The sequence below is a fragment of the Daphnia pulex genome, chromosome 4 (genome assembly GCF_021134715.1).
Source record: "Daphnia pulex isolate KAP4 chromosome 4, ASM2113471v1".
Classification (NCBI taxonomy): domain Eukaryota; kingdom Metazoa; phylum Arthropoda; class Branchiopoda; order Diplostraca; family Daphniidae; genus Daphnia; species Daphnia pulex.
Genome location: NC_060020.1, coordinates 1519670 through 1546151, shown reverse-complemented (window position 1 = coordinate 1546151; position 26482 = coordinate 1519670). Strand labels below are relative to the sequence as shown.

The following is a 26482-nucleotide window of genomic DNA, read 5'->3' as shown; positions in this document are numbered from 1 at the left end:
TTGCCATGCAGTGAGTGCCTGCTGACGGACGTGCCATCATCAATTCTTATTTGGGGTTTCGTTTCGCCGAAAACAAAAAGAACAATTCGACGAAGAAACGAAAGGAAAACATTCTGCGGCACCTGCTGCCAGTCGTGCTTAAAGACAAGGCCAAATAAAATGAACGATTGAAAATTTTTTGTTGAAAAAAAAATCGATTCCCGAAATGGAACTAAAAAGTTGTCAAAAATAATTATGAGATTTCCCGGGAATACCATCAACGCACATTAATACGGCGAGCGTTTCTGCCCGCACGCTTGACATTGTTTCGCCTTTTTTTCTTTTTCCTCCCAATAACTGCACGGCTTATCTCCCCTTCTTTAACTGGCTCACTCTCCACAGTTTCGACACACAGCGTCACGAAAAGGCAATAAATAGCCAAAGCGAAACTGCTACGTAATAATATCTGCTAATAATAGTTATCATCATTAAAATAGAAGACTTAATCTGATCGAAATAAACCAAACTTTCGTGTGCAGTCCAACAATAACAGCCAAGTCCATAAAACAAAAATAAGAAGCGGAGGGCGGGATGGTTGGGTAAAAAGGAGAAAAACCGGAATTGTTCCAGGTTTTGTCAGCAATTTCTTTTGCCAAAAAGATATTTTTTTTTTCGGTTCCCACCGAATAATCTCCGGCGCTTCTCCCATTTCCACGTACCGATTCTCGACCGGTGTGGTCATTTTTCTGGAAGAAAATGAAAGACACACAGACGGCGGGGGGACAGGGAACACAGACAGGATGTATACTAATCTCGATGACGTCACCATGATAAATATCTCGACATAAACAGAAATGGATGGGCGACTTGCTGGTTCTGGTCGTCTCTTCATCCTAATGGATGGTCTCCAACTTGGTCCTGCCGATGATGGGTGGGCAATCGTTCACATTCCTCCTGAGCAAAAGAGCCAAACGACGACGACGACACAGAGGAGAAGGGCGGCAAGAGAGAGAGGGACTGGTCCTCTTCTTCTTCTTCTTCTTTTTTTTTTCGTGACAATCGAGAGCAATTAGTCGGCTGCTTCACAAGGCAACCCGGACTTGTAAAAAGATTCGTGTCAAAACAATTTTCGTTCAGATAAGAGAAAGAAAAAGACAAGAAAAGAAGAAAAAAAAAGATAGACGCCAACCGGATTTGCATTCAAAAACTTCGTATGTGCATTATTTAGTGTGTAGTATAGTAGTACGCCGGGCAGTACTGTTGCAGCAACAGCCTCGCTAACTTGTTTTCTATGCCATTTTGGTTCGGGACATCTCGGCGTGTACAGCGTCCAGCATTTTGGTCAAAGGTAGTATACTACACGCGTATACGTACGGCCAAATTTACCATTGGTATGTCGTCTTCGCTATATAGAGTCTCTCTCTCACGAAACAGAGAGAGTCGGTCCCGTCGTGTGATGGATTATCTCAACTGACAGTTTGAATGTGGTTGCGAGTTTTATGATGGCGATCGAACTGGTTTGCCGTTTTATTTTGTTTTATTTTCAGCTTTTTACCTGAATCCGCTTCTTATTTTTACTCTTCTCCGAGTGAACTTGTGTCTTACTTTCTACCTTTTGAGCTTAATTGAGTTTGTTGTTGTTGTTTTTCTTCCTCCCGGCGCCTATCGTCTCTCGATAAGACACTTGGAAACAAGTGAAGGAAAAAAAGGCAAAAGTAACCGAATGAGAGCCGCCGCTGCTATTAGATACCGTCCGACGATAGATAACGGCTCGAATATCGCGAAATGTCATATAAATTTGGCTATTGCTATCCAAAACTGCGGTCGCTCGAGTGGCGGGATTGAATATCGATGTTGTCGTCCACACACTTTTTCTCGTATTCTTTTGAATCTTCCTTGGCGGTTGAATTTCAACTCTTGTTTCGATTCTACTTGGTTGGCTCACTTTCTATATACACTCACCCCTCGGTTTTTTTTTTCGATGGAATGAAGCGCGCCGCACCGAGATTGTTTGCCATCGTCAAAACCCACCGAGCGCGTCTCTTTTCAAATTTTTTTTTTCTGCGACAACCACAGCAGAAAATTCACGAGAGAAATGGAGAACGGACAGGCAAAAGAAAGAAAAGATGAACTGCGTGGAACGTGATTCCAGCAGACGGGGCGCATCATCTCCGTCATTGATAATAGGGCCCGCAGCCGCTCGGAGAAGAAGAAAACAAAAAGGGGGAAAAAAAAAATAATAAAACGCGATAAAACGTAAAATAAATAACGAAGAAGAGAAATGGCGATTTGACTTGAATCCGACTGTGTTCCGTTATATTATTCCATTTGACCTGTTTAGGCATTTCCTTTCGTGCCGTGGACGACGTGTGTGTGTGTGGTCAGACACAACACAAAATGCGCACATCTTATCTTATTCTTTTGACAAGTTGGAACCGTTGGAGAGGGGAGAGAGAAAGTCGGAGCCGTTCACGGCCGAAAAATAGAATCCGCTCGGCTGGACTCTTTGAGTTTGTTTGTGAAAAATGACGTTCGCCTTCCGAAGAGACAGAGAGAGAGAAAAAAATATATAAGAAGGCGACGCACTAAAGAGAGCAGAGGCCAGCCAGTATATAGTGGCTTAAAACTTTCGGCTGCTGCTGCTGCTGCTGCATATTGGGCAGGAAATGAAAAACGAGCTCTCTCTCCACTGTCGCACAGACTTCCATTTAAATCTGTTCTCTCTCTTTCTCTCTCTTTTTTAATACGCTCTCTGTGTGGAATGGACTGACGACTATGGATCGAGCGCATTACTGTCATTGTCGAGTCGAGTCACGCGGGATCCAAGTGGATCACTTAAATTGTCAACGTTCGCCGGACTCTTCGGGAGGGAGGAGTTTGTACAAAAATGGCTCATCCATCAGCAGTTGGCCAAGAAAGAAAGAAAGAATAGAAATAAGAGAGAGTCTTAAGTCCGTGTTTCTCTCTCCTATGGCCGACTGATATTCAACAACCAAAACGTGAAACAAATGAAACAGAATAATCAAAAGACAATTACCAAATGCGTGTGACCCTTTGCTTATAGACGTGCTTTGCGAGTCTTGCGAAAACAAACAGAAGTTGATTTTCTCCGCGCGTTCGTTTTATTGATTTATTTATTTATTCATTTATTTGGCTGGCATTGACCTTAAATGCGCGAAATGGACAGATCATTACGCGCAATCTCCTTTTCTGTACACAGTACAAGCGTGCGTTGCGCTCGCTGTTACCCTGCGTGTACCTGCGTGTGTTTGTACCCGTTGATAGGTTGCCGTTCTTTGTCCACGCGCACAGCCATCGCTCTTCTCTTATTCTGTGTGATACAAAGAGCGCACTCCATTTAAGACTTCTCAGGGTCTTCCGAATGGGATTTTTATGTTTTAGACCATTTTCTTCTTTCTTCACCGTCGCCTGGTTTGGTTTGGTTGTTTTCAATCTGTTTGGGTTCGTTTGTTTCGCGATGGAGCAGGTCGCGGGCGCGTGCGTCACGGTCCGCTCTCAATGGCGAACAAAAGAAGAACAGTCGAGCAAGCCAACCCTCTGCCGGTATAAACCGGTGGCTCTAGAGCGCTGGCGGTATCTCGACCCTTTAGCCTGAAACCCCAAAGTTGGAGCTACTATATAGCGATGGCTAAGAAAAAAACAAAAAAAGCACTTAATGTCTTTTTTGTTTTTTGTTTTTTGTTTTTTTTTTGTAGTTTTTTGTTTCTCCTTTTTATTTTTATTTTTACGTCGCTGATTCACCCGCGATGGTCAAAGCGTTGAGAAGAGACAAGTCTGCGCCATCTCAACGCGGCCCGTTATATAGGCATTTGAAAGCCGCGCCGCTCAGATTGCGACGACGACAGCGAGAATGACAGCGGTAGCAAAAGCGGCGGCAGCGGCACGCGCCTCTCAGCCCAACAATAATATATATCTACAGTTCTACACACGTGAAATCAAAGAGCAGCAGCACCCACTTTTCAAAGCCATTGAACCTTTCTTTATAACATTCGTACATTTTCTTGTCTTGGCCCTTTGGCTGGGCTTTTTCGGACAGCAGCGACGACGCAGGACGGGCAAAGGAGAGCATTTTCAGGCACACACACACACAAGACGCCGTTTGCATATCAATGTTGATGCCGATTTTTTCGGGGTTTTTTTTTGTTTGTTTGTTTGTTTCTGCTGGCCATTCTCTCTTCTAAAAGGATAGGGGGGATATAAAAAAAGGGGGGCAACATCGGGCAACATAGACGATCCGAATCGAGAACACTGCTCAGCGCAACTTCTTCGGGTCGATGTTGGTCGTCTTTTGGCCTTTCATGGACTCGTGGCGAAATGAGCCGGAACTCGACAAACGAAACAGCGACGGCGACAAAGAGGCGAATCGAATTGTGTCGAAATCAGAAGGAGAGGGGGGAGGGGAAGGCGCATAAAAGTGTGCGCCGAAGAGAAGACAACATAAACGGCAGTCCAAACAAACAAGAAAAAAAAAAAATACTCGGACAGAAGAAACAAAAAAATAAATAAAGGTATATATAATATTATATAAGATTAGAACCGGAGAAAGAAAGAGAGAGAGAGAGAGAGAGATGGATTGCTACACTTTGGTGCCGCAGTTGGATGGAGGGCTGGGTTGTTTGATCTCATTCCCACACATCGTCCTCTCCGCCTTCTTTGATGGAGGGAGATGCATACCAGTACCACCTACCCGTATGTTTTCTTTTCGGACCCATTCGGTCGTCGTACGACCGTGTCCGTGTCCGTGTGTGTGTTGTGTGTACTGTCCGAGCAGCACCCACCGGCAGCCGAGACCGATGACGGAACCGGTTATTCAAATAAGATCTACTTTTCTTGTCAAAATTTGACCACTTGTCGTCTGTGTATTGCATTGAAATCGCGGGTCGCACGTTCGTTCGTTCAAGTCTTTTCCCGTTGTGACAAGTTCTAGAAAGAGCTGGCTGGCCCTCTCCTGGAAGTCTTCTCAACCAACCGGCTCGTTTAGGCATTTTTCTTTTTCTTTCTTTTTCTTTTCTTTTTCTCGTCTCTCCCGTGTGTGTCCGATCTTTATCCAAACCCGTCTTCTTTCGATCGCCGCCTTATCGTGTCCCACGTAAAGAGAGACACAGGAACTCATTACTCATTCGCTTCGTTACACAATTCCGTCTCCCGTCACCTCAGCTTAACAGGCCACCAGCTCCGCGACAGTTTGAAATAAAATAAAAAACAACTTCCAGACCGGTTTAATTGGATCAAACCTGTCACACGTTAGTCACATCAAGACTCACGAGCGCCGTGGATAATGTCAAATTTATTTTATTACACAATAACAACATGAGATGGACACACTCCCCATCGGCCCACAAGACCTGTTGACACACGGCGAGAATGATTCCTTCTCTCACGGTTCTCCGGTTTCCGATGAATCATTTGACTCGGCATTTGGATAATTCGTAATTTGTTCTCTCTTCTCTTATTGCAGCTGTGCTGGCGAGCTGGACGATGCCATTTTTATTTTTACAGCGCCGCAGTTTTCCTTTTTTTTTTTTAATGGCCATCCGTCTGATTTTGTGCCTTTTTCCCCCCGACTATGTTTCTTCTCTCGCTGTTAAAACATGTTAATGATGATGATGATCATATGCTGAGTGGATTATTTCAATCACCAGCTCGCTGGCTGGCTGGTTTTAGTTGGAAACCCAAAAGGCCTCCAACACTGCCGTCTAACCGGGGGAGGGGTTAACGAGATTCATAAATCACGACGAGAAAAGATTCGCCTGATGATGGTGATCGACCGGTAGACTCCGGTCGACTGGTGTTTCGGCCACATCTATAGACTGCATATATACATGTATGTGTGTGTAGACGCATATAGAGGAGTGAGAAAGAGCCGTGAGGACGTTTTGTTGTTGTTGTTGTTGTGTGGGCTATTTGTGTTTAGATAAAGTGGCACTGGTTTGTTATGTAGTCAGCGTCATTTGCATACCTGCCGTAGCTTTAGACGGTTCATCAATACATTCACGGCGGCTGCTTGTATAATTTCTTGTGTGTAATAATTTGTTGAGACCTCCTTTCTCTTCCCTCTTTTCTCAAATATTTCTTGCCCAATATGTTCCACCTCGAACTGAACGCGGCGCATCTTCTCATTTTTGTTTTTTTACCTTATTCGTATTTTCTCCTCTCTTGTATTTCACAAATTTCATTTGAAATTTATTTGCATTCTTTCTTGCGTCATCGACTGTGGCTTGGTCGATGGGAGAGGTGATAGGATTTCCGGTCGCACCGGTACGTAATATGCTAATCAGATGTGAACAGCCGATTCCTACTTTTGATATTTTCCTTCTACGGGGTGGCTTGTATATACCGTTGGTTGGTTGGTTCATTGTGTTACCTCTCGCTCCTTCCACCACCCTTCACATTATGTCGACGGTAAAAGGAAGAAACGCGTACACAAAAGTAGATGCAGCAGAATAAATCGACTCTATCACAAAGAAAGTGGCTTCTCCTTTTTCACATTTTCTTCTTCTTCTCCTTCGTTTTGGTTTTGTTCTTTTTTTTTCGATCCCATTTTGGTCACGTTGATAATCTCTGATGGAGAGAGTTCCAGAGCAAAAGTCTAGAAATATAAGAGAGAGAGCGTCGTCGCCGTCGTCGGGACAAGTTATCTCTATGCAAATTATGGGAGCCCAGCGCACAAAAGTCTATCAAGAAGAATGCGCGAGGAGAGAGAATCTAAGTAGCGCCGCACTCTACTGCTCCCTAATATGCGGCCGTTATCGCCACTCTCCGCATAGCCCCTACTGTATTCGATCTATACCATAAATATATACTACATATACGTACGTACATATATAAATAAATCTACTACTCCGACTCGGTTAAGTAGAGACTCTGTGTATTACATCGAGAGAGATAAGGGGCGAAAGCAAAGCAGTCCAGAGGCAAAGAGAGTGGGAGGGTCCATCCATCATTCCGGGGTAATTCGTGGCGGAATGCCGGCGATGACCCATACAAAACCCCCAAACAGCGCAGCCCCAGTCGAAAATTAAATGGGAAAGGACCATACAGAATAACGAGAACGAAGAAAGAAACAAAGGACGTACGGATACCCCGACCGATATCTTTCTCATCCGCTTATTTCGATAGGAAAAAACGGATCGAACGTTGTTGGTAGCTCGGTGGTAGGAAGTGGACTGTATTTCACTTCAAAACACGTCAAAGTGTGGGTGTAAGGCACACTGGGTCAAAACAACAATTCAAAAGCTATCACCAATCCTATACGATACAAATACAATTAAGATAATGACACAAATCACATGAACAACACTTTACGAATACCTGGAAGTGACCAGGCTTGGGTGAGTCAATACTTAATCCTGCAACGCAGGCCTTTTCAATTCAATGGGGAAGACAAATAGTGTCTAAACATACAAATTCAATTAGGTCATGCCAGGGATAAAACATAATGTAACCAACAATCTAAAACGTGTCTCACCAATTCCACATGTGCTTCTCATGCACCTCAATTCAAGTCTACAGACAGGCAACATGAAATTCCGGGCAATCCTTATCTTTAAAATTAACAAAATATAAAAGGGGAATTCAACAAACAATTAAAACATTAAGTTACCCTTTAAAAGCCACGGAAAAGCACAAAGATTCACATCAAAGAAGAGTAAAAGTCAAGACGCAATATGTCAACTGACAGCTACAGACGATTACTAAACGGCCGTAATTTCAGGCCTAAAACTCAATGACTACAGGCCTGCCCTCTATGCAACAATTAGAGGGCCAACGGCCTAAAACAATAAAAAGCGGTCTGTAACGCCATCTGGACATGCAATAAAATTAATACAATCAAATCGCGGCTCCATTCTCCCCCGAGCCGGATTCTGTCGCCTCCGTCGCTGGATCCGGCGAGTAAGCTTCTAGCAGAGCCAGCTGATTTGTCCCACGTCGCAGGATTCCGGTGGAGAATTCCACATCTGCTGCTCGGACTAATCCGTCGGCACCGGGGTAGACCTTGACGATTTTGCCGGTTCTCCAACGCCCGCGTGGAGCATTCTTCCAATCATCCAAAATGAAATCACCGACGGCAAAGTTCCGCGCGGGTGTTCTCCATTTCTTCCGGCTGGTCATCGACTGCAGGAAAGATCCGCGCCACACGTCCCAGAAGAAATTAGTTATTCTCTGGACGTATCCATAATGATCACGCGGAAGGGCCTTGTTAAAATCTCCGGCCGGTAAATCAGCTACAGGAGCTCGATTAAGGAAATCGTTTGGGGTTAACGCACGAAAGTCGTCTGGGTCGGAGCTGCAATAAGTCAAAGGCCGAGAGTTTAACAATCCGGAAACTTCAAAAAGAAGAGTGCGCAGAACTTCATCACTGGGTGTACGCAATACACTCTTCTCTTGATCCAACGCGGCATAGAAAGCGTTTTTCACTGATCGCACCAATGACTCATGTGAGCCTCCAAAATGTGGCGTTTGCGCTGGTTGGAAAAACCATTCGATCCGGAGCGCTTTCAACTCCGTGGTCAGCACACTGTCATCTTTCAGCCGATCCAACTCCACACGTAATAAACGTTCAGCGCCAGTCAAGTTCGTGCCATTGTCCGAGAACATATGCGCCGGCTTTCTATACACTGATATAAAACGTCGGAGCACCATTAAAAAATCACTGGCGGAGAGGGAAATTGCAACGTCTACATAAACTGCTCTGGTCACCATGCACGTGAAAAGTACGCCCCATCTCTTTGCTGTTCCACGACCGTGTGTCACGTCTATTGGTCCGAAATAGTCCACCGACGTGTAGGTGAAAGGAGGATGACCGGCGCCCAAGCGAGCTCGATGGACGTCGGCCATCATTTGCAGAGCTGCTTTCGGACGAAATCGACGGCACGGCACACATTCATTGCGGACACGTTTAACCAATTCTCGTCCGCCCGTCACCCAAAAATGTTGTCGCACGTGAGATAATACAAAATCCGTGCCAAGGTGATGCATGCTGTCGTGAAACGCTCGGATGATCATCCGAGAAAGCGGATGTTTTCCAGACAATAATGGAGGGTGCATGACATCGTAGGGCAACTTGGCCCGGCTTAACCGGCCTCCAAGTCGCAATACTCCAGATTCGTCCAGAAAAGGTGTGAGCGGCAGCAACGGCGAGGTCGAGCGGAGCGGCTTCGTCTGCTGCAATCTTTTCAGCTCTTCAGAATACACTTCTCGTTGACTCTGTTTCACGAGATTCAGAAATTCTCCTTCCAACCGGATTAGGGCCGGAATATCTTGGGCTGAGATCTTGACGTCTTTCCAATTGAACACGGTCGGCGGCTCCACGGCTGTGGAATTCAGATGGACGTGGACAGACCGGAGTTCTTCCTTTGCGGCCATCCATGGCAAGTCCTTTGGCCAGGCCGGCTCCTCTTCATAAAGGAAAGGCGGACCATCTAACCACCAACTTGGGATTTCTTCTTCTTCCATCTGCGATCGGGTAGCAGCGTCGGCCGGATTTAAACGTCCAGGAACGAAGCGCCATTCGTGAGGCTCAGTGAGGGTTTGAATTTCACCGATCCGGTGGCTGACATAAACTTGGTAGTGGGAGGACACGGCCCGGACCCAATTCCGGACCGTGCTGCTGTCGGTCCAGAAGTATCGGCAATCCATTTTTCTTTTCAGGGCCGTTTGGACAAACTTAGCCAAACGGGCGCCCATGAGCCCAGCGTTGAGCTCTAGTTTACAAACGGAAACTGTTTTCAAAGGAGCAAGCTTCGTCGCTGTCTTGATGTGCCGGACCAGCACTCGGCCATCCTGATAAACCACACGGGTGTAGCAGGACGCGGCACACGCCTCTTCCGACGCGTCCGCGAAAGTGTGCAATTCGGTCCGGACTATTTCTTCCGCCTTTGGGAAGAGACAGCGGGGCAGCTCGATCTCCTTCAAACGTCCGATCTTCTGGAAATATTCTTCCCACCACTCCTTTTCGTCACCAACCACTGGATCTTCCCACTGAAGTCCTTTCACGCCCAATTCCCGCAATTTAATCTTGGCTTTAACAGTCATCGGGGCGGCCGTGCCCAAGGGGTCGAACAAACCAGCCACTTGGGCAAGTAACCCCACTCTGGTGTAGTTCACACTGGACACTTTCACTCGGAATCCCAGATGATCAGTAGAAGGATTCCACACAATTCCAAGGATCAACTCTGGGTCATCACTAATGCTGCGCACTTGGGTCTTGACAGTGGTCCCATTGTCCGAATCCGGCTGGACTGCTGATAAAAGCTGGCTGCTATTGGACACCCAGTGCCCCAGGTGGAAATCGCCGTCTGCTAGGACCTTATTTACACCGGTGGCTCTCCTTACGGCATCCTCAAGTCTGCTAGTCGAGGCCAGGTAATCGTCGACGTAGATGTCTTCTCGCACGTCATCGGCCGCCTCCTTCATTTCCGGTCCAGCATCGTCTGCTGCGCGCCAAGTGGTTCGTATGGCGACGTAGGGCGAGCACGTTACACCGAAAGTCACCCTGGTCATCTCACATGTCGATATGGTTCCATCCACTTCGGGCCATAGGAATCGGTGGTACGGACGGTCAGCATCCTTCAAACGAATCCGGCTAAACATTGCGCCAATATCGGCTGACCAGCCAATCTCTCCTTCCCGGAAACGGATCAACACGGCCGGTAAGGGGTTCTGCAGGGCCGGACCACTGGTGACAAAGTCATTTAAACATTTGCCGTTCGACTTTGCAGCAGCATCGAATACGAGACGTAACTCAGGCCGCCCAGCCTTTTTTGGCACTCCAAAATGCGGGAGAAAATACTTCGTCGGGCGCTGCTGGATTTCTTCCGGCGTGAGCCGTCTGGCGTAGCCTTCGCTAAAGTTTTTCTCCATGGCTGCACGGTAGTAGGTCTCGTAGTCTCCTGATTCGCGGGCAAATTTATTCCGCATACTCTTCATTCTTGATTCCGCCGTGCGGCGGCTATCGGGAATCTCAGGAGGGATGTCGTCAATCCAAAGCACCGGGGCTGCATATCCTACGTCCAGCTTTTCAGTCTCCGCTTCCAATTTGGTCACCGCCCTCCGATGTTCAGCCGACATGCATTCCGATTGGAATTCGGTGCCAAATGACTCCGTATCACAAAACCGTCGGACCTGTTCGGCGAGTTGAAGAGTGGAATCAGCTGAGGTCTGCACATGATGAATCCGGACGATATCGGGTCCACCACTGGTCGCTACCGCTCCTTGCAGTGTCCATCCCAGTCTAGTCTTGGAAGCGGTCGGCTCGTCATCTTTTCCGAATCGAGATTCACTCGCTGTGATGAGTGCGGCATGGTCCAAGCCAATCAATATGTCGACACGTCCACCACAGTCTCGAAGCGGCGGCAAGTCTTCCATATGGCTCCATCGTCCGCGTAGTTTCTCCCACTCCATGACCGGTACTGGTTTGGTGATGGAGGGGATAGTAGATCCCTGGATCGACACTGTCTCTCCCGCCGATGTCTTTAACTGCAACTCCAGGTACTCTGAATTTACATGGACGGAAGATTCTTCACCGACGCCACCTACAAATAAGGTCTGCCGCTGGCCAGTAAGCCGGAGTCGACGCGTCAGCCCCTCGCGAATGAGAGTTGAATCGCTTCCATCATCCATCAAAATGTTCACAGGCACCATCTCCCCGTCGGCGTCGAGCGCGTCCAGGCGGAGCATCTTGAATGCTATTTGTCGTCGGTCGGAACGTAGAGTGTGAGGCCGGGCATTTCTTTCTACCGGACCATTCTCCTTGTGGAGAAGTTTATGATGGGACAGCTTACATCCGTCAATGCCACACTCCTTCTTGAGTGTGCAATTCATGAAGCCATGCCGGACGCCGAAGCAGCCATAACACAATCCTCGACGTTGTGTAAAGGTCAGTCTATCACTGATGGGAAGGTCCTTGAAAAAGGTACAGTCTTCAAGGCGGTGCGATCCTTCACATTTAAAGCAGTGTGGTTCAGTCGGTTTCTTCTCTTTCTGCTCAGTCGAGCCATGATTCTTCTGGGAGCTTGATGCTCCATGATAAGTGCGTGCACTTCTTCTCTGCTGCTGTGGTTGCTGGAATCTATTTGGCACCTGGGATGGTTGTTGGCGATCGTTCCTATTTCCTCCGTTCGTCGACCGTTGCTGGTCATCCGCAATTGCATAAGCATTCTGATAGTCCGTTGCTCTAGCCGTCAACCAGCGGCCAAAATCGTTGATGTTCCGATTATCGATTTCGCCTCCCCGTCCATTGTTCCAGGCCAAACGATCGGTAAGCTGCAGCTTGAGGGACAGTCTCTCGATGATGTCAACGTGGCCCGTCTCACCAATCACCGACAGGTTGAAGAGATGAGTTCGCACACGTTCAGAAAAGCGTTTGAAAGACTGCGGGTCATTACGCGGCGCCTCCATCCGATCCAATTCCCGCAGATGGGCCGCTCGAATCACCTTCCGACTCCCGCACGTGCTCTTCAATCGCTGTAGAACCTCCTTGTATCCAGCTTCCCCTCCTCCATGGCCATGTACGATGTCAGCTAGGTCGCCCTTCAAATAATTTTTCAATATGGCCAGCTTCTCACTCGGAGTCTTGCTCGTAATGTGGACCAGCGCGAACCACATACTTATCCAAGAGAACCAATCAAGTGCGCGGCCCGTATAAGCTTCCAGCTGAACGTTGACCGAAGATTTGGCTCCCTTCTCACGAACAATCGGTCTCTCCTTTCCGGCTAGATACGTATCAATCCAAGCATCAGGGGCTTCCGCTGGATAAAATTCAATCTTCTTGGTCGGCTTGTCTCCGACTTGCGACGCGGAGTCGGATGGGTTCAACTCCGATCCGTCTGTAGGCAAAACATCTCCTCCTAGATCAATGATGGCCTGTTCAGCAGCTGCGACTTGCTCTCGGAGATCTCGTAGACGCTGATATGCGGTCTCCAATTCCTGTCGACGTGCAATCTGTTCTGGGGTCTCGACGACAACTGATGGAGCATCGTCTTGACGGTGGAGCAGGTAATCTTCCACTAAAGCTGAGCAGTTGTCGATGGTTTGGGCATACAGCTGATGTTGATTATTTTGTTGGGTCAAGACGTCGTTGTCGTCTACCAACTCGATAACGCGATCGTGAATCGTTTCCAATTCGCCCAAAAGGACTCTTGCGTCAGCTAGAAGCTTCTCAGCATCACGACGAGATAATCCAGCTGTCACGATGTGGTTGATGCGAGTGTGACAGCCAGTGATGCGGGAACGGACAACCTTTTGTCGTCCTTTGCAGACATCCAATGTCCATGTTGATACTGGAGGGTTGGCCATTTTCAATCAAGGCTTCGAATCAAGGTCAGTCTAAGGTCAATTCAATTTTGATTCAAAGCTCCGGCTCGAAGGACCAGATGGTAGCTCGGTGGTAGGAAGTGGACTGTATTTCACTTCAAAACACGTCAAAGTGTGGGTGTAAGGCACACTGGGTCAAAACAACAATTCAAAAGCTATCACCAATCCTATACGATACAAATACAATTAAGATAATGACACAAATCACATGAACAACACTTTACGAATACCTGGAAGTGACCAGGCTTGGGTGAGTCAATACTTAATCCTGCAACGCAGGCCTTTTCAATTCAATGGGGAAGACAAATAGTGTCTAAACATACAAATTCAATTAGGTCATGCCAGGGATAAAACATAATGTAACCAACAATCTAAAACGTGTCTCACCAATTCCACATGTGCTTCTCATGCACCTCAATTCAAGTCTACAGACAGGCAACATGAAATTCCGGGCAATCCTTATCTTTAAAATTAACAAAATATAAAAGGGGAATTCAACAAACAATTAAAACATTAAGTTACCCTTTAAAAGCCACGGAAAAGCACAAAGATTCACATCAAAGAAGAGTAAAAGTCAAGACGCAATATGTCAACTGACAGCTACAGACGATTACTAAACGGCCGTAATTTCAGGCCTAAAACTCAATGACTACAGGCCTGCCCTCTATGCAACAATTAGAGGGCCAACGGCCTAAAACAATAAAAAGCGGTCTGTAACGCCATCTGGACATGCAATAAAATTAATACAATCAAATCGCGGCTCCAGTTGTTGACATTCTATTGAGATCAATGGCACCAGTGACTCTTCACGATTTCTTTTTCTTTCCCATTGGGCTTTTTGTAAATCGACCGGATGAAATACGGTCTGCATTTTAAAAGATGATGAGAATCAAAAGCGACGAGAGGGATCCGACAGGTGGAACGGCCGGTTGGCGTGTTGTGTGTCTTATCATTTTTTTTATTTTTATTTTCTTTTTTTCTTTCCGTTTTTCTTGAGAATATAATTTGATCTAAGAGCATCAACCGCATTCCAAGCCGCAAGTGCTCGGCTAAGGGATTGGCGGCGACTGCGGCGGAGAATTTAAAAAAATCAACAGAAAAAAAATGAAATAAGGAAAGAAATAAGAAAATGGAAGGAATGAAATAAAACGGCCGCATTTGAGGTATATAAGAAGAAGAAGAAGAACCCGGTGGGGGGAAAAGCGGGCGGTGTTGGTGGTGGTGTACCGCCGTTCTCTGTACTGTCCTGGTTCGATGGCATCGGCGGGAGACCGGTGTGCGCGATGACAGATGCGCGGCTGATGGGCCGAGAGCGATCCATCATCATAGATTATCCTCTCGTCCGCGCGTCCTGTATTGTACATACACGCTTTGATCTTTCACGTGATTTTTTTGTTGTTGCTGTTGTTGTGTTATCCCGCGTTCTCTCCATTTTATTTTTTTATTTTATTCGTGCCATACGGATGGAATAAAAACAACCAACTAAACAAAAAATAACGCCGCACAGATATACGTCACAGCGAAATCGTTGGCCACCGCAACAACAGCCAACAACTCCAGCAGATTCCCAGAAAGAGCTAGCCGCCTTTTCTTCTTCTTCTTCTTTCATCCCATCATTTCTTCTTCTTTTTATTCTTTCTTATTGGGAGCCTATCCTCATCTTATATAACTCCCGGCCGAGTTTGCGTGCGTTATTATCAATGAATAAATGAATGTATTGTGTGCGCGTCCAAAAAACTTTGAAAGAAAAAATAAAAGCATAAAAGGAGGAAGAAGAAGAAAAAATAAAACATTCCAACACGGACACGTATGTAGAAAGGGCGGCCAAGTCAAACCCCACTTGACTTGCATTCGGAATCGTATCAACGTCTTTCACTTGGAAACGAGGAGGGGGGAGAGAGAGCCAGCATCACCAGAAAGAAGAACAAAACAACAACAATAAAGAAGACAGACAGATGAGGAGGTGATGGGGTATATAGGCTTTCGCTGGTGTATAGCACGATGGGCGGATCTCGACCGCAGCAATATAGACTCGGTTGTGTTATGTTCCGTCTCCGGGAATCGGCATCCAGGGTTTTTTTTTTTTATCGGAATCCAACCAAAAAGTCACAACAAAAGTTGGGATTGTTGTTTTCTTTTTCTCTTCTCTTGTTTCTTCCATGACGAAAACGGGCGTGTTTCGACTTATGACCGCCTCACTCACAAAAATGGGATGAATCGTATTATCGTTTTTTGGGAAATTGAATTTTTAAATATACGTAACATCCGTCTCTTGGCATATTAAAAAAAATGCTCTTTTTTCTTTTTATATAGCGGGATTATTTATCCCACATTATAATCTAATAGTGAAAAAAAGGGTTATGTGTTACGAAAAAGATCTTGTTATTCATTGCGCGGTCGTTGGCCGTCGTTTTGTCGTTGTCGACGGTCGTAAAACAAAGTGACGGAAAAAACCGAATGGAATGTGTCTACACGCGTAGCACCACCGGGCGCGCTCGCGATTCAAACGACAAGCCAACAAGTAACAACAGTACCAGCAGAGTAGAAGGAGGAGAAAAAGAAGAAGAAGAATAAAATATCTATACAAACGGCATGTCAGGCGACAAGTGGGTCACGATCATTCATCCCGACAAAACGGGAACTACAACTCATTTTTCAAGTCGAGAAACCCCCCGGAGAAGAGAGGAGAGCCGAACCCTTCGTTTGAATCTCGCGCCATTCCTTCCTACGCATATACGTCGCCGTATAGTAGTGTCTTGTCCTTTTGCTCGATGTCTGCAACTCTGTACATAACGTCTCTAAGCCGTAAGTCCAGGTAAAATGCCAAACAAAACCCACACACACACAGACGACAAATCCTTGGAGCGAGCGATCCGCACGTGATCGTGATCTCAGTTGAGTCTTTTCGGTCACCTCCATTTTCTTTTGTGTTCGATTTCCATGACGACAATAAATAAAAAAAGGTTTGTTTCTTTTTTTCTTTTTAAGTCGACATTGTGGCCCGTGCTCGTTTGTCGCTCTCCCATTCTCCGCTCTTTTCTAAACCGTTCCAGATTGCTCTTTATTCGTGCCTTTTAAGTCGACAGGGTCCGGCCGTCTTTCTCAATTTGGGATGAGAGAACGGCCACAGACGGAAATCAAAGCGAAAAAAAAAGAATAAGAAAAAAAAAACAAGACATGGCACACATCACGTCCGCACCGAATGGGTTGGATGCCAAGTCGGAGCTAGTCCCAATTTTCATGACATTCGATCTCTTTTCCCTCCCCCAATTTTATCCACAAAGGAAAGAAAGAAAGAAACGCAATCAAACTGTTATCAGACATATTATACATATAGAAAAACTGTTGATGCAAGAGGAGGAGGGATGATAACTTATGGGTTGGTTCTTTGTTTTCTCTCGAGGTCAAAACGGTCTCGAAATCCAATTAGAATTCAAAGCGATTCGACTTTTGTGTGTGTGTCTGTCTCTTTTTTCTTTTCTTTTTATTTTTCTATCGTTCATCCATTCACCACTGGCTAGTTTTCCGTTTCCATCGGGGTTGAAGAAAAATATATATATATAAAAAAACAACTGGCAAAGAGCGAGGACTGAAGGGAGTTTGAGAGATTGATAATAGACGCCCGTCTGACCGTTTATAGAAGAAACAACACGGCACAAACACAAGAAGAAGAAAAGTGCCAGTTGGATTTACAGCGTCTATCCACTGAGTTACCAAGTTCATCACATTCTTCTTCTTCTTTTTTTTATTTTATTTTATTCGAAAAAATTTGAGAAAATCATTTTAATACTGGAAATTCCCTGCCGCTTCACTGGACTGATCCGGTATATGATTCAACCCACCCACACACGCACATAATCGTAATAAAGAAGAAGATAAAAAAAAAAAGAGTTGCGCTGTTGAGAGTGTGGGAGCCTCATCTTCTTCCTTCTTTCTTTTTTTCCGTGTGCCAACCCAAAGGCGAGAGATCCCAGAATTAGAATAATCCCTTAGACATTATGACAGATGCCAGCGCTGGCTGTGCTCGCAAAGGCGAAGGCGAACAGGGAGAAAAGTAGGAGGGATGCCGATCATTTGCATGCCGTCCATTAGCTTAGACACAACAACAACAAAAACTCGACTTGGTTGTCCTTCATTTGTTCCGTTTCAAAATTGGAAACCAGCGAACGAAAACATTTATTCGCTACAAGGATAGTAATAGCCGATTTATTTTTTCACGAAACGAATCTAACGCGCTGCAACGATCTTACAAAAACATAACGGGACTGAATTTCCGATGAATTTCTGTCTGTATACTCTTGCACGAAGACCATGACAGCCAGTCCCAGGTGTGTGGTGGAATCAATGCTCCAATTAACCGAAGTGTATTGTTTGGTATATAGATGGTAGACAGCACCCCAAGACATTGGAATTGAACTCGATCCCCTGGGCACGTCCTTGTTATTCTTTTTCAAAAGGAAAACATTGGGAGCTCCTAGAAGTCGCTCTAAAAGGAATAAAAGGCACGTTTTCTATATTCCTTCGATTGAATTGAATCATTCCAGATGTTATGGAAAACTTGGGGTACATAGTATAACCGGGCGGCCATACTGACGCGCTATAAAAATCGAACTAAAGCGGTCGCTGTGTTATTCCTTTTCTCTGGCTGTTTCTCTGTTCTTGTTACATCTGGGATATATATTATTCGCTGCGTGAAACGTAGGAGGTCGTGAGTTACCCAATGTTTTTCTTATTCATTTCAACAAAACGAAAAAGAATTCCTGCTTCTCTCAGGGATGTGCAGCAGTTAGTCAACGCAGCCGCGAGAAGATTACATGTAGCATAATGTAACATCGGCTGCTGACGAAGCCATGGCGGCCTCGGGTCGGTCACGATCGGTCGTGATTGGACTCGGTGCAACACACACACACACACACGTTAGCAGCTTCTTCCTCTTTGCCTCCCTTTCCCACCTCACCTTTTTTACCTTGTTGTGTCTGGTTGTTGCGTGAACGGATTCCCTATTTGTGGTGGTGGTGGGCCAGCACTTTCAGCCAGCACCACGGCGTCGAATGTAACAAGCGAAACAACGCCACCGACGGCAGCCAACAAGCTTCCGTCCTTGTCCGAGCTGCTGGAAGGTAAAAAAAAAAAAAAGGAAAAAGGAAAGGAAAATCAAATTTCTGATCGCTTTTGCTGCCGTTCCAGTGGGGGCCACGGACGTGGAGGCAGCAGGAGCAGCGCATTACGGCCGGCAAGGGGATAACAGATTAGATTTCTGTGGCAGAAGAAGAAGAAGAAGACCAAATGGGAAAGAAAATGGCAAGCGAATAAAATGGGTACGCTGGGAAAATGCCATCGATCTTTGCTTCCAGTCAGCAGCTCCTCGTCCGTCTCGACACCCTCCACCCCCACACGTACCGGAGTAACTACTTGATGGTCTTCTCCTTTTTCATCGGTTTGTAGCGAGAAGGTCTCTCTCTCTCTTCTTCTTGTTTCTCCGTGGCGTCTGAAGACCCGGATGAATCATTACGACGTTGGCACACGCACACGAAGCGGGAGCAGCCCAGCAGAGAGAGAGAGAGAGAGACGGCCATACGGAATCAAATGAGTAGTTGAGGGAAGAGGTTAGACCTCATCATCCGTGAATCCATCATGTCATTAAAAGTGCAGAGCGCGCAATCATCGCTGGAAATTTACATCCGTTATCTCGTTGATTGAGTGAAATTCCATCCAACCAAAAACAACATCCCGGTTAGTTTTTCTCTTCTTTTACGTTTTCGAATTTTTGTTTTTTTCCTTTTATCTCATTCACTCGACATTCTTGGGTATATATGAGAGGCGTCCAGCTCGGCGTGAATCCCGCCGTGATTCCAGTCTGCGCAGCTGCAACTTGATTCAGAATCTCTTTTTTATTTTGTTTCGTTCTTCCAAAATAAAAAGAAAACGGAATCGGGCAATTTTCAATTCCAAATTCATTTTCGACAAAAGAGGAGACGGGCCAGTCGAGATAGGAGCGAAGAAAAGATGAAAGAAGAGGAACCACAGCACCCAAATGGCTTTTGTGGATGAACACTTTTGTGTGTGCGCGTCTATACTACGGGCCAGCACAAAATATGGACTGAATTTCATTTCCCCCCCGCGCAAAAGACATGGCGCTCACACAGGGCAGCCTGACTTCATCATCATCATCATCATCCATAGTTGTTGCCTGGGCCGGAATAGAATAAGGGGCAGCCACAAGAGTTCCAGTTATAGACGCTCTCTCTCTCTCTCTGGGGCTCGTCTGGAAAATGGGAGAAGCGCGCCCGCTGCTGTGACCGAAAGGGTCAAATCGAGCCGATATATTATCAAGAACCCATTTTTTTCTTCTTCTTCTTCTTGTATTCTTCCCTGGCCAGCGCGCATGGGTTGCCTGCCATGGGTTATATCTAGGCAATATATGAGCCAGAGAGGGTATAGAAGAAGGAGGCAAGAGCCCAGCAGGAGGTCAGTTAACACTTGGAAAAACTCGCGCGCGCGCGCGCCAGCCATCAGAGCTCGTAAACTTTCATTCTTTCCAAATAGCGTTCATTCATTTGTATTATACCGGCAAGAGATATTTCGACGGACTCTTTTTTTCTTCTTCTTCTTCTTTCTTACCTTTTACCTTTTCTCTAGTCCCCCCCCCATCATTCATTGATATGAAATGACGTTCGTTTTTTTTTCTCTCTCTCCCCTTTCTTCTTCCTACACATTAGGTTATAGCCCCATATTCTTCTTCTTCTTCTTTTGTGTTCATAGACACCTTGGTGTGTGCTGTGTGTGGTTCTTCCACAAGATTTTTTTTTTTTTTTTCTCCCGAAATTTTCATTCCACAAAATACCTTTCGCTGCTGCTGCCCCTTTTTTCTCTCCCCCCAGTTTGCTATGGGGTTTTCTCGTCGCGGTCCCGCGTGACGGATGGCGCAACGTGAGGGCTGATGGCGAGAACGCTCTCTGTACATCGCGTACGCATGTAAAACAGGCCGGAGAGCAAGCGTTTTTTCCCACGCCATCCGCTTCTCCATCTTGTTCGGAGCCATACGCGTCGTTCGTTCGCGTGCTCCACTCGGACGGAAACGGAACCAAGTACATAGCGCAGTCTCACTTTTGATTTAGAAGAGAGTAGCATCATAGTAGGCTAGTGCCGTACCGATATTTCACGTACACAGGATCCAGGGATAGGCACATCACGTGAAGGTGTTCCAGCAATCTGTTTTGAGCTGCGCCCGCAATCGTCGTTCGCTTTCTAACTCTCTAACTACGAAAAGGAGTTGGAAATTTTATTTATTTGTCAGAACCCCCCGATCATTCCATTCCAACTGCACGCGGTGTTGTACATTCCGGGCGGCTCCCATCCGACCCCCATTCGAGCCCCCCGCGTGAAATTAATCAACGCGCGCTATAATGCAATTAAAACACCCGAGGGGACGTGCTGGCAGGGGAAGAGAGAATCTCTAAGAGCATCAAAGGTCAGCATCTCGTACATCTCTTCTCTCTCTCTCTCTCTCTGGCGTCGGCCGCCGCGCCCGGCTTACATAGTATACATACGCAGCTCCGAGACATGATGAATTTATCACGGACGCGATGTTGCGTCTAGAGCCGGCACTATACGTACGTACGTGTCTGGAGTCATTTCTCTAGTAGTACTCTAGGCTACGTCTTGTTTTAAATATTTACACCAGTAGAGCTCTATACACTTTCGGCCAGCATGTGTAATACTCTCGTCCCTTATTTTTGAATTGGAATTTTCGGTACCGCACGGAATAAATTCAAAATAAAACTGTAATGTTGTATAAACAGGGCCGGGAGAAAAAGAAAAAAAAACGGGAGGTGCTGCCGCTTGCTGCTGTTACATGGGAGGAGAACACAGCACCACCCACAAAAAAAAAAGAAGAAGAACTTGAGACGATGTTTAATTCAATTCACATATTATATATCTTTTCTCTTTTGGATACGTAGGAGACTCTAGTGAATGAAACAAAGGTAGTGGAGTTTGTGTGTTGCGCCATCCATCACGGCGTGACCCGCACGCGCTCTATAGATCCTGTGAGGGGGGGGGGGGGGGGGGGTAGAGACACATCTAAGAAACAAAATATAAAAGAATATAAGGAGAACTTTGAATATTATTTATTCTTCTTTCTCGGGTACATATAAATAAATGCAGCTGATACTTTCAACTCGTCTATAAGCCCCCATCAGAACTATATTGATTGGTTGATTTCATTCATGTATTCATGTATATTACCGCACACTCGCGCGCCCCGCTCCGTGGCATGGAGTAGTAGTATCTGTTTTTTACTTATATTCTCTTCGGCCCGCGCTCACTTCCACCGCCTGATTACTTACATACCTAACCGCTATAAATATATATCAGCTAAATGAATTAGGTGCGCGATGACGATGATGGCGTACAATGAAAATTCAAGGTAAAAAAGAAAAAGAAAGAAAAAACCAGCAATAATTTGTCTTGTTTCTTCTCTCGAGCTCTGCGTGTGTTGAATAGGTTTTTACTTGGTGTATTGTATAAACCTTGTAGCGCGCACAAATCCTTTATATCCTATACGGAAAAAGAAGAAAGAAAAAACACAAAGGCATCGCATTTGAATGGTCGAATTGATCATATTCGGATGATCGGTCCGGTGCGTCTGAAAAGAGAGAAGGGAACGGATGGACGGCAATTTCCATACTGCTTAGCTCATCTGCATTTTGATATCAGCGCAAAGACCATTGCGCCGCACTTTCATCCGATTCCAGTCAAACCAAAGTTAGATACCAACTAACTAACCGCGCGCAACTATATTACATGTAAGATCACAGCGCGCAACCATCAGCCCAAAAGTATTGAATTCCTCAGGTGTTGCCGCAGATGTGTTTGTTTTGCATATAGTATTGCACCCTTGTCGGCGTAATGAACTAAAGTCCTAATTGATTTCCACTGCCTATACGCTGGTGGCTGGTGGAAGACTATCGATCAGCCATGGCGGATGCGTCCCATCCATCACGGACGATCCGATGTAACAACCAGCGCGCGTTTCTCTATGTGCCATTGTTGGGCGACATACACGATGCAAATGACTTTGAACTATGAAGACAAGGAATGAAGAAGAAAGGATCATATAATATCCAGCACTGGGGAAGCGATGATGAGGAGGACCAAGGCTGGGCGCGATGATTGGTTTTATTCATGGGCGCTCATTATTAAACTTTGCGTGACGTCACGCCGTGTGCGTTATTCAAAGAGCGCGCCAGTGTGGTCGACCGTCGTCTCATCCCTGTCCACGTCGTGTGGGCTGGTTTTTCTTTTCCCCTTTTTTCTGTGGCTGGGCATTTTTTCAAGAAACGATGTAGTATGCTGCCCAGCGATCCGTGTGCGAGCGTAGGTGTGAGCGGGCAAGACGTGAACGGCGTGAAAGCCCCGAAATTCCGCTGATTTATCGTCATATCGAGAGCGTTTTGATTGCTCATTGGATTTTCTCATTCAAATGTGGCCAGTTTTTTTGAGAGTCTGAAGAGAATATATATAAGAAAGGATCGATTGGATGCTGGGGTCCACATCCAAGGGGGGAAGAAGAAAAAAGGCCATCACGCGGAGGAGAGAAGATATATAAAGAATATCACAACGACTATAGTATACATATATACGATTATTGGAGAACTGATTCATTTCGGTCCGCTGTATATTTAACCGGACGTCTTCGGTGTGCTGGTGCTGTGTGGTATGCGCTGCTCTTTTTCGTTGTATACGCGCGCCGTGTTGTGTCTGTGTGATTGTAATTTATGGCGCAATTCTTTTGGTGTGCCCTGTGTACAAACTCCAGAGCGTGCGCGTTCGCCTTCCAATGTTCGCCCAAGTCAGGTCGCGTTGTTGTTGTTGCATTGCGCACCGTGTGTGCTGGGCTGCACAATCTTCCGCTGTTCTTCAGCGCTATGTCTGTGGCTCGATGGCTTTTTCGTGATATCCACTGCTGGAATTCCGTTTCTCTTCTTCTCTAACTATTCCAGTCGGAAAAGTCCAATATCGTCCCTCTTCTATATAGTATAATATACCAGCAACTCTCTCTCTCTGCCCGGCACTAGACTCACTTGGCATACAGACGACAATCGAATGAATGCAGCTCTTTTCACGACGTGTGTGATGGAGAGTTTGAACGTGTCGCTTTCAATTGGTTCCACCCGGGCGCCCTGCGCGAACTCCAGCCAGGGCGCGCGCGCCCAGCAGCATCCAACACAACATGAGCACACAGACAGACAGACAACGATAAGAGCCAAAAGACTTGTCGTCTGATTCTTCATATGGGTGACGTCATTGAGAACTCAGACAAGAAGAAGAAGAGAATGGAGACTGTGGGCGACCTCGTCGTTAGTTGGACTCGAAGGGGTTCGCACCGTTTTGACTCGGAGCACTTCGCCTACGCGCCATTGAATCAAAAGTGGACTCTACCAGAGAGATAGAGAGAGAGAGAGAGAGTGAGACGACGTGTAATACAAGAGAAAAGAATCAAAGAGCAAAATAAATAGTACCTGCCCGTTTGAACTAAACGCTGTCATCAATCAATCAAAAGCCGAGCCGTATAGCGCGTCTAGTATTGCATTAGATGTGTTGTGTGTGTGGCAATTGTACGTACAACGCTAGGCATCTGCCCGTCTGTGTTGTGTGTAACGGGGCAGAGTGACGTCATTTTAATGAATGTTCATTTTCTGTCGTTTTCTTCTTCTTCTTCTTCTTCTTCTTTATCTGCGTTTCTAACATTCGGCTCTTTTTGCGGCGATTGATGGAGGGAGCCGAGAAACTCTGCTCTTTGTTTGATGCCATTTTCAACACACAGACAAGTGCTGGCTATATAGCCGAGAATAATAGACATAAAAGAGACGGTCGTTGGTTGTTGATGAGCTCCATCATCTTTGGCTGGACCATCCCCACAGCACGGCACAGAAGAGAGAAATAAATGCGAGCCATCACACACACACACATGGAGAGGAGGAGTCCGCGCACGGTGTATTCCCCTCCAATGCCTTAATAATAACCGGTGAGACGAATAAAAGAAGAAGAAGAAGAAGAGCCCCGTCTAATTGAAACGAATCACTAAAAGGTTTCAACGTTCGGGCGTCACGTTGCGTTTGGGCTAAACGGTATTTGTACATGTACACACGCAGAAAAGGATCTCCCGCCGTCATTATCGTCGCTATTATAGAGTCTCGGAGAGAAGAGTATCGAATCTGATGGTATCTAGGTTGTTGTAGAAAGTTTCCTTTCATAGTTCACCAGTCCAGCACCAACACCAGAAAGTTTTTATTTTATTTTTTTCTCTTTTTTGTTTTTTATTTTTTGTTCCATCTCCCAAAAAGAGAGATTCCCCACTCTCAGCTGCTGCTGCTGATGAAACACTTTGAACTGCTGCAACAAAACGACGAGCAAAAAACACGAAAAAAGAGGAGAAATAATAAAGGAAAAAGAGAGAGAAAGAAAGAAAGAGATGGATAACATGGATCAGCTTTTCCAGAAAATAATCACGATAGCAGATATATAGAGGTCTATAGTAGTAGTAGTAGGAGTTGTAGTGCGGTACCCCGTTTTCTTTTGGATTCCTTCCAAAACAAAATCGAAATGGTCAGGTGTTGCTCATACACCGTAGAAGAGAGACTCTATCCCCTTGTGCACACTCTCGAGACACAACCGCAGTGGTGTATTAGATGCGCAATAAAAACAAATGCCGATTTCTTCGGGGAGATATATAGAAACGCGGCGAATGAATAAAGCCGCCCTTATAGGAGACAATCGATGTGGATCCAATCCGACGATCGGTTTGGCATCCATTTGAGCTCCAACCCATCTTCTTTTCCCTTTTTCGCCCTTTTTGCAACTCAAAGTTAATGGCGGGGGTGTTGGTTTTCGACAGGAGAAAAGCAGCAACATACACCGGCATACGGTCGAGGCTCTGCGGGAATGTTATACAAGAGGCAGGTCAACAAAATCTATTGGAAGGAGCGAGAGATCCTTTCACCTGGACGTCGGCAGCTCCATGCCGCAGCTGACAATGGAACAAAAGAATGGGGGAGGAGTGTTGAGGAAATCAGCGAGTCAACACTTGTCGGGCCCTATGGAACCTGTTTTTCTTGTTAAAGTTGAATGTATAATCCAGAAATTGAAATTGAACAACAACAAAACACCCCAAAAAAAGTGAACATATAATCTCTTCTTCTTTTCACCTTGTTGATAGTTATTTATTTATTTACACATTCCAAGTATTCTTTATCTTCTTCTTCTTTTTGTATTATTTTTGCAAAAAGGACTGGAACAAAAGAAGACGGATGATGTGCCGGTCTGTTTTCAGTTCCAAGTTGATATTATAGCCCCTCGCTAGCTCTTTTCTTCTTCTTTTTGAACCTTTTGATCAAAAAGTCTCGACAGATTTTACGTAAATGTGATAATCGTGCAGAATGGAGAGGGGAAAAAAAGCCTTCAAAACAAATCGGGGATTAAAATCAGACGAGCGGTGCGCGTTGATTCCTTTTTTATTATTATTATTTATTATTATCTCGTCCGCGCATTAGATTTTTTTCTGACCTTGTAAGTTGATTTCATTTTGTTTTTCTTTTCACAGGTTCTAACGCACATTGTGTATGTAATATATAACCCTCCCCGTTACCTTTTTTGGGGTCTTTGGGCTGCAAAGTTGTAATCTGATTTCGTTTCTCCTCTTGTTTGCGTTTGGTTGGTGATGCTCTGCATGGCCCCTCCGCATTTACCAAAACGCATAAGCCCCTTCATTATTCCATTAGCCTTTTGAGACTTTGTTGAGGGGATTGGAGATTAGGTCGACCGTCAAGATCCAATGGGGAACACACGGGCGATGACGCTGGCGCAACAACAACAGCAAGAGCGAGTCGTCGTCGGGATCGATCAACTTCACGGAACTGCCGGACCTGAAAAAACAGAGTCAGCCAAGAGCGAACGAGATAGATAGGAAAGAAAAGGAGACCGGATTAAATCGGATGGGGCGTGATGATGATGATGATGAAAATCCCCAACCAACGAAAGAAGAAGAAGAAGAAGAAGAAAAAAAAACTTTATAGTAACATCCAAATAGATTAGAGTCACCACGTCATCCATCTTGGTGAAAAACGCTTGATGAAATCCGATCCGAACTTTTTTCTTTTTCATTTTT

General features: G+C 45.7%; 1 protein-coding gene and 1 long non-coding RNA gene across 4 annotated transcripts in view; one reads left to right on the top strand and one right to left on the bottom strand.

Moving 5' to 3' along the window:
* LOC124192011 overlaps positions 1–26482 on the top strand; it is a 44263-nt gene that overhangs the window by 14446 nt on the left and 3335 nt on the right. The gene's annotated exons all lie outside the window — the stretch shown is intronic.
* On the bottom strand, positions 7149–14075 carry LOC124192010. Of its 2 annotated transcripts, XR_006873545.1 has the most exons (7): positions 13837–14075; positions 13702–13777; positions 13545–13627; positions 7604–13481; positions 7469–7544; positions 7312–7394; positions 7149–7248 (listed from the first exon to the last, which is right to left on the bottom strand). XR_006873545.1 is itself a non-coding variant. In XM_046585134.1 (4 exons), the coding sequence occupies exon 4, from the start codon at positions 13294–13296 to the stop codon at positions 7831–7833; it is 5466 nt and encodes a 1821-aa protein (XP_046441090.1). In that variant the 5' UTR covers positions 13297–13481; positions 13545–13627; positions 13702–13777; positions 13837–14075; the 3' UTR covers positions 7429–7830. The 2 variants fall into 2 exon arrangements, 1 of the variants encoding a protein (XP_046441090.1); XM_046585134.1 differs by lacking the exons at positions 7149–7248; positions 7312–7394 and having other exon boundaries at positions 7429–13481.

Bases quoted from the DNA above. Each gene is read 5' to 3' on its own strand.
- LOC124192010 (XM_046585134.1), bottom strand. From the start codon at position 13,296: ATGGCCAACCCTCCAGTATCAACATGGACATTGGATGTCTGCAAAGGA.